We start from the raw sequence: 12,832 nt of genomic DNA, 5'->3' as shown, positions 1-12,832 counted from the left end.
TCTGCCTCTCATTTCTTCTTTAGAGGTGGCAAACATCAAATTACAGCCAAGTCTTATTCTGGCCTAAAAGTCAGTCTACCTCTTCAAAGTGATTTTGTATATTACTATGTTATTCACCCTACATCCATTTTACAACTTAACTCTCCGAGGGTAACTAATTTCCCCAAGGCTGGGGAGGTGGAGTGCCAGATATAAATATCACCACTGCCCACACAAACCACATAAAAATACCATTAGCCAAACACAGCGACAACACATTTACTACATGTTTATCAATGAACTTAGAAAACCACAAACCTCTGATCCTTATATTAGTAAATCTCAAAAAGCACTTCCTTTAAATTCCTTCTAATTTAAACCAAAAATCTGAGTATATAAAATGATTTTTTGCACTTAAATGCCTTAGAAGATCCATAAAATCCTAAAAAGCTTATTGCGCAACGATTACCTAATCCAGAAGTGGGCGAAAGAAAAGTGAGATATTTGCAGATGAAGAAAAAAAAGACTAATTCCCAGTATAATAGTTGAAAATGAAGGGAAATTCCTACAACTTCATCATTACCATTATTTCGTAAGTATGATCACTTTGATGTTTCTTGTACTCAAATCCTCGAGTGAAACACTGCAAAAGAAAGGAAAATTAAGTTACCAAAAAGCTATGTTTTGAAATGCTTTCTTAAAGGATAGAAGATGGCTTGTGGGTATTTTACTCTTGTGATGAGTTTTTAAGAACTCATTTAGTCTTGTCTGCAGCCACAAGAGGAAGGTTAAGTTCATGATCGCAGCCTTTCAATGGCCCTCATAGAGAAAAACAATGATCTGAAAAAAAGACTTTTTCCTAGGACAACTCCTCCTTTTATAAAAGCATAAGCCCTGGAAGCAGACTGCCTAAATTTGAATCCTGGCTCTTAGCTTATTTCAGCAATTCTAAGACATGTATTATTTCATATTTTAAAACACTGAAATGTGGATTCATCTTATAATAAAAAGTATATTACAACTTCCATCAGCCATTTTTACACTTTAACATTTCTGAAATTGGGATGTTTCTTTTAATCAATAGCATCTTGGATGTGATAAAATATGGTATTTGCTGTGTGACCCTGAGCCAATTATTTAACCTCTCTTTGCCTGAGTTTCCTTTATGATATAGGGATACTAATCATAGTTACTTCCTAGGGTTGCAGTTATGATTTAAAGGTTAATTCATGCAAAGTACTCAAGATAGTGCCTGGCACAGAGTAAGCACTTATCATTAGTATTTTTTTTAAACAATTTTTTTTTTTTTTTTTTTTTTTATGTGGGATCTTCCCAGACCAGGGCTCGAAACCATGTCCCCTGCATTAGCAGGTGGATTCTTAACCACTGCGCCACCAGGGAAGCCCTTAAACAATTTTTAAAAAATTTATTTATTTTTGGCTGCGTTGGGTCTTTGTTGCTGTGCGCGGGCTTTCTCTAGTTGCGGTGAGTGGGGGCTACTCTTCCTTGCGGTGCGCGGGCTTCTCATTGAGGTGGCTTCTCTTGTTGCAGAGCACGGGCTCTAGGTGCATGGGCTTCAGTAGTTGTGGCACACGGGCTCACCAGTTGTGGCTAGCGGGCTCTAGAGCGCAGGCCCAGTAGTTGTGGCGCACGGGCTTAGTTGCTCTGTGGCATGTGGGATCTTCCAGAACCAGGGCCCAAACCCATGTTCCCTGCATTGGCAGGCGGATTCTTAACCACTGCGCCACCAGAGAAGCCCAGCACTTATCATTAGTATTGCTACTGCTACCATCATCGACGAAATAGTTTGTTCCCTGGTTTGTCACCTGCCCAAACATCACTCTTCAGTAAGACAAAAAACAGTGTCATAGGTGCTATCAAAAGGAATAATCCTCCAATTCTATATCCTGTAGTCCCAATACTTGAAATTTACTGGTAAAAACAGCATTAGGTTGATACAGGGAAGTGGAATATTCAACAGTCTATCTCATCCATCCTGCTCTGTTCCCCAATTTTTCACTGGTAAAATGTGTAATTGAATATTGACTGGAAAAAATAGACTTAATAAGGTATGGTCCTTCTGAGCAATTGATAGGCATCTCTGAATTTACTATATCCATAAAACTAGGCAAGCCTCCCCTTAAAGAGTTACCTGTAAGCACAGGAAAAAAGGAGGTGGCCCACATTCAGCACACTTGATATAAGGCTCCATGAGGTAGGAGGAGCAGCCTCGGCAAGGTGGCTTATCAGAGGGATCATCTATAACAAAAAGAAAAATATACTAGCTTCAAAACACCTTATGATTATCTTAAACGCGAGAAGGTGAAAATCTGCAAAGGATTACACAAGGTAGTAAGCTGTGCTGAAAAGTTCATGGAGACAAGATGAGCTCATTCCAAATAAGAAAAAACAACAATTATGTTCCTTTTTATTTCAGGGCAGCTTTGTTCCTACCTACAGTATATCTATTATTTTAAATAGTATTTAAGTAGATATTGCCCCTGCAGAGAAATTTACAAACACAAGTTTTAACTGGAAGTTTCATAATGCCCACAATTTATTTTCCCAGGGGAAAATAATGTCACATAGCTACATAACACATATATAGTTATAGATAAAGCCAATCTGACAAAACGTTAATAACTGCTGGGTCTGGGTAATGGGCAATAATTGCCGTACTGTTCTTTCAACTTTCTATAAGTTGGAAATTTTTCATAATAAAAAGTTGGTAAAGAAAAACCCTTTAAACATGTCTTGGGATGTACTACTTTATATTTGGGTTGGGAGTTAAACCCAGGACAGCTCCCTCCCTTTCTCCCACAGTAAGCAGAGAACAGAGCAGACCTTCCTCCAGTTCCAATGACAGTACTGTCTCTGCAATATTAAGGCAAGGAGTACAATCCAAACTCTCTAAAGTCATAAAAATGCAGATATGTGTGTCCCTAGCTGCCCCAAACTCTGCCACTCTTGAGTCAGGGCAACCTAGCAGCGCTGTTCTCTGTGATCAACAGAAGTCTAAGAAAACAGGCTCTGAAGGTAGAGAAGGGATTTAATCTGTTTGGCCTGGGGCAGAATTTCTCACATTCTGCAATAGCATTTTCCTTCCTAAAGTCCAAGAAACACTCTTCAAGGCACCTTTCCCTCCTGTAAGTGGTGATTATTGTTCTTTTCTTTTGCTTCTAAATGAAGACCTGGAGAAAAAAAATGACAGAGGAAAGAAAGGTAATCTCTCTGGCAGTAGCTTCAAAATAAACATGTGGAACAGCAACTACCCCACTTCTCCCATTTAAAATTTTGACATGGAAGAACAAAAATTATTTCATATTAAATGTCAATTTTTACCAAATTACCTTCTTCCTCACATCCTTTTCTTTTAATGATGTGAGCTTGCTTTTCTTTCCTCAAACTTTCTTCAACAACAATAACAACAAAAAATTGGCCAATGACTGACCTACAGAGTTTTTAAACCCTCATGTCAAGAAGTAATTGTTTTTTAGAGAAATGCAAATCAAAACTACAATGAGGTATCACCTCACACCAGTCAGAATGGCCATCATCAAAAAATCTACAAACAATAAATGCTGGATAGGGTGTGTAGAAAAGGGAACCCCCCTGCACTGTTGGTGAGAATGTAAATTGATACAGCCACTATGGGGAACACTATGGAGGTTCCTTAAAAAACTAAAATTAGAACTATCATACGACCCAGCAATCCCACTACTGGGCATATACCCTGAGAAAACCATAATTCAAAAAGAGTCATGTACCACAATGTTCATTGCAGCTCTGTTTACAATAGCCAGGGCATGGAAGCAACCTAAGTGTCCATCGACAGATGAATGGATAAAGAAGATGTGGCACATATATACAATGGAATATTACTCAGCCATAAAAAGAAACGAAAGTGAGTTATCTGTAGTGAGGTGGATGGACCTAGAGTCTGTCATACAGAGTGAACTAAGTCAGAAAGGGAAAAATACCGTATGCTAACACATATAGAATCTAAAAAAAAAAAAAAAAAGGTTCTGAAGAACCTAGGGGCAGGACAGGAATAAAGACGCAGACGTAGAGGATGGACTTGAGGACACAGGGAGGGGAAAGGGTAAGGTGGGACGAAGTGAGAGAGTAATATGGACATATATACACTACCAAATGTAAAATAGCTAGCTACTGGGAAGCAGCTGCTTAGCACAGGGAGATCAGCTTGGTGCTTTGTGACCACCTAGAGGGGTGGGATATGGAGGATGGGAGGGAGACACAAGAAGGAGGAGATAAGGGGATATATGTGTATGTATAGCTGATTCACTTTGTTATAAAGCAGAAACTAACACACCACTGTAAAGCAATTATACTCCAATAAAGATGTTAAAAAAAAGATATATTTTGTAAAAATCCAATTTATAGTTTCAAAAATTTTAGACAATAAAAAGTATAAAGTATAAGTCATCCTCTATTAACATTCTGATTTCCAGCCCTTCTTCTACGTACATGTGTGTATATTTTAACAAAAGTGGGATACCACACATTTTATAGTCTGTTTTTTCACTTGATAATATATTGTCAACATCTTTCATGATGGTACACATAGATCTTCCTCACTCTTTTTAATGGATGAATAATAGTCCATTATATCTATTTAATCGAACCTAATGGTTTTCAACTGCCTCTTAGGAAGGCATTATGGAAATCTGAGGAGATGCTTTTTTGTTGCCACAATGACTAGGGAGCACTACTGGCACTTAGCAGGCTGGGATCAGGGGTGCTAGATATCCTTCAACACTCAAGATATTCCTACACAACAAAGAATTGGCCAGTCTCCTGCACAACTTTCAAATGTCCCACCAGACGTTCAAGTAGGTGAAAACTTGCTCATAATTACATGACCTGGAACATAATTCCATACTAAAGAAAACAAAATGTTTTTGACAGTTTTAATATGTATTGAATTTTCCAGGAAGGAAACTGCATTACGTCAAGAGGAGATTTTACCTTGTTTTGTTCAGAACTTTACTAAGAGTTATTCAAGCTTGTGGTATTTGAGTCACCAATACAACACACGTGAATCACTGTGCATCTGTAGTTGTAATATGCTCAGTGATTTGACTTATGGGTACAAGCATCTGACTAAAGGCATTATGTTTTCCACTGTAATGCCTAAACATATTGATACATATTATTATAAATTACATTCTTTATTACAAATTACTTCTCTTTTATTTATCTTCTATAGTATAGTGAGGGCATTATTATTTTTTTCAATTAATTAATTAATTTATTTATTTATTTTTGGCTGTGTTGGGTCTTCGTTGCTGTGCACGGGCTTTATCTCGTTGCGGCGAGTGGGGGCTACTCTTCGTTGTGGTGCGCGGGCTTCTCACTGAGATGGCTTCTCTTGTTGCGGAGCACAGGCTCTAGGCGCTCGGGCTTCAGTGGTTGTGGCTAGCGGGCTTACAGCACAGGCTCAGTAGTTGTGGCGCATGGGCTTAGTTGCTCCGTGGCATGTGAGATCTTCCCGGACCAGGGATTGAACCCGTGTCTCCTGCATTCGCAGGCAGATTTCTTAACCACTGTGCCACCAGGGAAGTCCTAGGGCATTATTTTTATTTCTTTGAAATCATGGGCATAGATATGTTATATTATCTATGCATTTCATTTCCAAATAGTAAAAGGGGCTTTACAAACATTATAAAAAGAAATCAGTGGGTCTCATAAGATTGAGAACCACTAATCTAACCAGTTTCCTATTGGTGGATATTTAAGTTGTTTCCAATTTTTCACTATTATAACAAATGCTGAGATCAACGTTCCTGTACACATAACAGTTCACATTTTGTTCCTCAGGATTTCTATTTTCCTAGAACTAGAACTGTTGAGTGTACAGAGGGTTTCTGACACACAGAGCGAAACTGTCCTTCACAAAGGATTCCAGAACTTTTCTGTAACCTAGGAGGGAAAGACTTTTTACCATCATTCAAACTTTAGAGGCAATAAAAGAGTAATAAATTTGACTAAACAAAACAAACAAAAAGCTCTTTTTTGGCAAAAAACACCATAAGCAAAATTAAAAAGCAAATAAACTAGAAGAAAATACTTGTAAACATGTCACAGATAAAGGGCTAACATCTTTAATATAGAAAGAAGTTTTAAAAATTGAGAGGAAAAAAAAAGACCAAAAATCCTATCATGAAAGTCACGAAGAGATAATTAGGAAAAAAAGAGAGAGATAAAATGGACCTTAAACATGAAAAGACATTCAACTTCACTCATAATAAGAGAAATCTACACTGAGATATAAGTTCTTACCCATCAGATTGGCAAAACTTCAAAAGCTTGATAATATACTTTCTTAAGAAGACTGTGGGGAAATAGGCATCCTCATATATTGCTGATGGGAATGCAAAATGGCACAACTTCTATAGAAGGGAATTTAGCAGTTTCTAAATAAATGCATCCATTTATCTTTGGACCTAGAAATCCCACTTCTAGGAATTTACCCTGAATATACACCTCCAACAATATAAGGTTATGCATTAGAACATTGTTTATAACTGCAAAATACTACTTTGATGTCCAAGCACTGGACAGTAGTTGAACAAACTATGGTACATTCACATAATGGAGTACTATGCAACTATAAAAAATAAACAATCTCTATAAAGTAGCATCGTATTTCCAGGAGATACTATTAAGTGAAAAAAACAAGGTGCAAAAGAGCATACATAGTATGCTACCTTTTCAGGAAAAAATTAGGGAAAACAAAAGCAAAAACATATACACGTCTGTTTGTCTTTGCAAAAAGAAATAAAGGACAGATAAACTAGAAAACAATGAAGTTGGACACCTACGAAGGGTTGGAGGAGGGGGAATGGAACGGAGTGGAAGAGACCTAGGAAGGAGCAACAATTCTCCAAATATACCTTTTTGCGTAGCTTTGACTTTTGGAAGCATACATATGTTCTACAAATTAGAAAATTAAACCACTAAATATGGGAAGGGAAAACTGAAAGCAGAACGAACAGATGAACCCAAAAGTATTTCAAAGGAATACCATAGCCACAATGAGGAAGGGGAAAAAAAGAACCAATCCAAGTAACTTATGAACATTTAACAACAGACCTTCAGTCTTGGGTGATGCAGAGAATTGCAAACAAATCCTGAACTTGTTGAAGTGGGTCTGTGTTATGTAGTGGTATGCACAGAGCAATTCTGAAATAATTCTGGATGTATTAAAAGACTGAGCAAATGAATAATCGTGCTAATGCTGGGAGCCAGGGTTTTCACTGAGGAAAGGACACACAAACAAGGAATGTGGTGGTGGTGGGGGGACAAGAAAACAGCCTAGGAAGGTGAACTGGAGGTTAGCAGTGTGAACTCACGATTTCTAAGAAAGTGCATCTATGGGTATATGCATGTATATGCGACTATGTACATATACTGGTATATATGTACGTACCGTATACCTACCATGTATTTTCCAGCGCTGTGGGCCAAAAAGGCCCAGATGCCAAGATACTCTAGTAGCAATAAGCAATGGCCATATCTTGGTCTCTACTGTCATTCCTTTCTAAAAGGACCAAGGGCTCCTCAGAGAAGTGGCTGATTCTAGGGCTGGGGCATGGGAGGTAGAAGATGCACCTCGAACATGTAGCCATGCCAGAAAGTAAGGAGATGCTCAAAAAAGCGATGTGGGTGTGGGGAGGGGCATGTCACAAGGTTGCAAGAGCCAGCTTGAAGGGGCTCACAGTGGTCAAATTAGGACAATCTGAGAACCAAAGTAAGTATGATAATGAATTATAAACCATTGAAAATAAAGGAATTCATGCACGCATACTTATAATAAATAAGTGAAACAGGAGGTCTCTTGATTATAGTAGAATGCTAAGTGCTAACTAGTAAATATGGAGAGAGTGCTGGATGCGGGGGAAAAAATCATTTTGCGACCATCGTAGTAAAGACTGGATCAGGCAAAAATCATCAATGGATGCTAACTAGGGAGAAATTCTGATGAGGAACAGGATATTTTATGGCCTGAAAGTGTCTCCTTATGGGTTGCTTATTAGATGCAAGAGAAAAAATAGACATTAAACAGTGAAGCACTCAAACACACACCTTGACTGGGTTTTCAAAATTAACATCGCTAATGAGGAACAGAGCAAGACCAGACAAACCCAAATGAGACACCTCTAGTTTTAAAAAGGGGAGGAAGGGGCTGTATTCTTCAAAAGTGTCAATCACTAAAGACAAAGGCTGTGGACATGTTTCAGTTTAAAGGAGGCTAAAGAGACACAGCAACTTAATGCAAGACCTGACCCTTGACTGTATCCTGTATGGGAAAGAAAAAACACATCATCAAGGACATTATTGAGTCAGCTGACAAAACTGGAATACAGACGGCAGGTTAGATAAAAGTATTTTATCAGTGTTATACTTACTAAAGTTGGCAACTCTACTGAGGCTAGAATGTACTGAAGTTAGAAGAGAATAGCCCTAGTCTCAGGAAATAAACACTAAAGTACTTAGGGGCCATGATGTATGTCCCTAAGCCTCAAATGATTCTGAAAAAAAAATATGGGGTATGTATATCTACTTATAAATACATATATATGTAAATAAATATGTATATTTATAGATAGAGAACTATGCAAATAGAGTAAAAGGTTTACAAAAGGTGTATGGATATTCTTTGTACTATTCTTATTCTTCCAACTTTCCTGTAAGTTTGAAATTATTTCCAAATAAAATTTTTTAAGTTTAGCTTAAAAATATTAAAAAAATGGGCTTCCCTGGTGGCGCAGTGGTTGGGAATCTGCCTGCCAATGCAGGGGACGCGGGTTCGAGCCCTGGTCTGGGAGGATCCCACATGCCGCGGAGCAACTCGGCCCGTGAGCCACAATTGCTGAGCCTGCGCGTCTGGAGCCTGTGCTCCGCCAACAAGAGAGGCCGCGATAGTGAGAGGCCCGCGCACCGCGATGAAGAGTGGCCCCTGCTTGCCGCAACTAGAGAAAGCCCTCGCACAGAAACGAAGACCCAACACAGCCATACATACATACATACATTAAAAAAAAGAATGTAAGCAGACAAGAATAGCATTAAAAAAATTAAAAAATAAAAAAATATTAAAAAAAAAATTTTTTTTTAAATTTTTAATTATTTTGAAAAGGGGAAGAGAGTGGTTTCAGTTTATACTCCCAGCATGGGGACAATTCATTTAAGCTCTTTCTCTGTGTGAAAAATGAAAGATCTGAACTAGATGTATTGGAAGACTCCATTCTGTCCTAAATATATATAGGGAGTCTGATGAGAGAGTAAATTAGAGCCCCTTTAAGAAACTGCTGAGGGACTTCCCTGGTGGTCCAGTGGGTAAGACTCGGCGCTCCCAATGCAGGGGGCCCGGGTTCAATCCCTGGTCCGCATGCATGCCACAACTAAGAGTCTGCGTCCCACAACTAAAAGGTCCCGCGTGCTGCAACTAAGACCTGGCGCAGCCAAAAGCAATATAAGTAAATGGAAGGAGGGAAGGGAGGGAGGGAGGAAGAAAGAAAGAAACTGCTGAGGAGGACACACCCCAAAAGTGACTTTCTGATTCTTCTCATTGGGACACTACTAACATCTAACAATGGATTTCTATTTCTGCCACATCTCTTATCTTCAGAAGAAAAGAAAAAGTGTATTTTTTCCTCCATAGTTGTGGCTGCCTGGATTTACTTCACATGTACGCCATAAATCTCTGCACCATTACTGTACTATAATTTACTCTTAGAATACAAGTGCCAAAAAAGCAGGGGCAGGAGCCTTTCCTTTATTCTACCACTGACATTACTTCTTACCAAGGCACCTGAAATATGTTACTGATTCTAAAGAGAAATTCAACTGCTTTTTTAAGTCGAACTACGGGTTAATCATATTATGCACGGTCCACCTGCGCTTAATTTTCTTATAAGACCTTGAGTGTCATGTGTTTGTGGTCATGTGTTCAGTTTTCTATCATGTGTTCAGTAGTAGTGGTTGATTTTATTTTGATTTGATACTCATTCCTTTCGGATCAGATTCACATGGCTTCATCTTCAAAGTGTTTATTTTTCTTCTTTGATCAATTTCCACTTCAGTTTGCTATTAATATTCACCTGGGACTTGTTCCCATGGTACTTACTGCTAAAGGAACTCAAACGGTCCATTCCCCAGTTGGCAAAGACTGCTGCTTTGATCTTCCTCAATGTAGGGCTCCTTCAAGGAGATTTCAGAACTGGCCAACACAGACACCAAAGCTGACGACCCCCCCCTATAAACAAACAAAAGTGGCACGTGGATGAGGAAATACTTTAAAGGGACAAGATAAAGAGAACATAATGCAACTTACTCAACTGTACCACATCCTAGCTTTGTAAGGCTAAGCAAATTAGTTTATCTCTACAAGCTCGTTCCCTTTTCTGTAAAATGGATATGATACAATCATATCTACCTTCTAGAGTTGTCGAAGATTAAATATCAAAATCCACACAGATAATGTACCATAGTGCCTGGCCCATAGTAAGTCCTCTACAAAGGCTACATATCTCTAATAAACAACGACTGATTTTCTCTGCCCGGGCTCACTTTTCTCCTTAGCCCCCTTTCCTTTGGGAAACTGACTCTCCCACATTTCATATGGCTTTCGTGGGGTTGCGAATCCCAATATTCCATCCCCCAGCCCCACAGCAGCTAAAGCAACCAGATCTGTTCTTACCGACAGCTGAATCTTGAGTAAGGTATCCAAGGACAGAGGGCAGATTAGAGCTCATTCACTAGCCAAAGAATCTGGTCCGAGAGATCTGGCTCTTGAGATCCTCATCCCCAAGGGTAGCCCAATGGTTTAGGTTTGTTTGTTTGTTTTTTCTCATTTCTCTATCTTTCCAGTAATACTTTAATCTGAATGAACGTCTATTACTAGAAAACTAAGGAATCCTATCTATTACAACGTACATTTTGTTCACTAATTTATTCTTTGAACAGCTATTTAATAGGTATGTACTATATACAAAGTTATCTTTTTGAAGACACAAATGAACTCATATTTCACACTAAGCCATGAAAACATCCCTCCTCCCTCTATACTCCCATATCTTTTTTTTTTTTTTCCCATATCTTTTTATCTATCTCTTTTTTGGGCATTTTTCACATTCCACTTTGTGAGAATCACTTCTGAATGCGTATTTTCCCCATTTCTAGACTAAATGAAAGCAGGGACTACATCAAATACAAATTTGTATGTCTTAAAGTACCAAGCACAGTGCTAAGAAGAAAGAACTCAATAAACACAAATGTAGTGGACCATTGTTAATTCTACAAAAAGGTTAGTTCATCTTTAGTTCTCCTGCAGTGACTTCTTTCACCTGATAGTTTTCGCTTGGGGAATAATTCATCATTAACTGTATGGGACACCCACATAAAACTGTCAATGAACTTGTCTTTTCCAGGATGAACTTGAGTGGTTATCCCTCTGCTCTGGTCCCAGGAAAATGAGTTTGAAGAAAAGAGTGCTTAGTAAGGGGTATTATGCACTCAATAATGAAATAATGGCCATTTACTGAATATTTCTCATATGCCAGGTACTGTGGTATCACTGTATGTGGATTGTCTCTGAATCCTTACAACCTTCTGAGGCATGCTGCTTTTTCAAGAAGGGAAAGGAATCTCTGAAAGACTGTCACTTGCACAATGTCTTACAGTTAGTGAACAGCAGCGTCACTTCAACAGAGGTTAGTAGAGATGGTCAAGTAAAGGATGTATACAGTCTCATAAACACTCCACGTTGTAAGCGCAATATTGCAATAAGCGGAATCTTCTTTTTTCCTCTTTCTTCACACAAGAGACATTTCTGACGCTAACATCCATGAAAGGATGGATGCTAGTTCCACATTAACATCTGCCAAATTCCAAGAAGTTACTGGGAGGAGGAGGGAAGGAACGTGAAGAGCATTCGATGTGGTGCAGAGGACAGGCACACGCTTGGGAGTTTTGCGGACAAGATTCGAAGCCTCACTTCGTTTCTTATTAACCGTGTGATCTCGGGCAAGTCATTCTACTGGAGCCTCAGACCACCTCACCTCTAAAACAGACCCGAAATATCTACTTGGAAGGCCTACTTGAAAACAAGGGGTAACGTCAACCAGGGTCTGCTAAGAGCGGGATTTCGCGTTCCCCTGCAGCAGAGACAGGAATACCCAGGCTGGGACCCAGCGGGGCCGCCCAGGGGGCGGGGCGCGTCAGACCGCGAAGGGGCGGGGCCCCAGGGCTCAGGCCCGCCCCACGCCGCCCTCCCCCACTGCGCGGCGTGGCCCGCGCCTCGCGCCCGCCAGCCCCCTCGCCCCACTCGCCCTCCTCGCCGCCGACGCCCGCAGTCCGCCCCCAACCCCGCTGCACCTCACGATCCCCGCCTCGCCCTTGTCCCGAGACAGGGGCTCGCGCCCCGCCGCCGCCCGCCCTGCAGCGCCTCGTGCCTCACCTTATTTCGTTCCCCTCCTCCGCGCCGAGGAAACGCCAGCTGCGCGCGCGCCCTAGGTTTGCGTGCTCGCTCCCGCGCGGCGCAGGCGAGAGCGGGCCGCGCGCTCGCCGCCTCCGCCCAGTCCCCGCCCCGGCCGTCGCAGCCTCGTCGCGCGCCGCGCATCCACGGCCGCCCCTCCCTCGGTCCCCGACCCGGCCATAGCCGCGCTCTAGCGTCAGGCTTCTGGCGGAGGTCTTGGAGGTTGGGCCTTTGAGCAGCTTGTCTGAGTTTTGAGTCGGACCAGTAATCATTTTTCCCTGGGGGCGCGTTGCTGGTTGCCGCAGGCTTGCCGGTTCGTGGTGCCGTTTGAACCGCTCCAGAGTGCGGTGAGCT

At 40.7% G+C, this 12,832-nt stretch overlaps 1 protein-coding gene across 3 annotated transcripts in view; it reads right to left on the bottom strand.

Moving 5' to 3' along the window:
- The window catches only part of TADA2A (transcriptional adaptor 2A), a 46,065-nt gene extending 33,553 nt beyond the window's left edge, over positions 1–12,512 (bottom strand). The window contains exons 1-4 of one of the 3 annotated variants that reach the window (XM_068530943.1): positions 12,461–12,512; positions 10,130–10,258; positions 2,132–2,238; positions 563–622 (exon numbers count right to left, since the gene is read on the bottom strand). In XM_068530943.1, coding sequence (XP_068387044.1) covers positions 563–622; positions 2,132–2,238; positions 10,130–10,154 — 192 coding nt within the window. In that variant the 5' untranslated portion in view covers positions 10,155–10,258; positions 12,461–12,512. Of the gene's footprint in view, positions 1–562; positions 623–2,131; positions 2,239–10,129; positions 10,259–11,682; positions 11,760–12,378; positions 12,398–12,460 lie in introns of those variants that run through there. The other 2 variants (XM_068530945.1, XM_068530944.1) reach the window with 2 other exon arrangements.
- Between the last annotated feature and the right edge of the window lie 320 nt (positions 12,513–12,832).

This window comes from Eschrichtius robustus, chromosome 20, assembly GCF_028021215.1.
Source record: "Eschrichtius robustus isolate mEscRob2 chromosome 20, mEscRob2.pri, whole genome shotgun sequence".
Taxonomy (NCBI): Eukaryota; Metazoa; Chordata; class Mammalia; order Artiodactyla; family Eschrichtiidae; genus Eschrichtius; species Eschrichtius robustus.
Note: the sequence above shows the minus strand (reverse complement) of the source record. Positions and strands in the feature narration are given on the sequence as shown.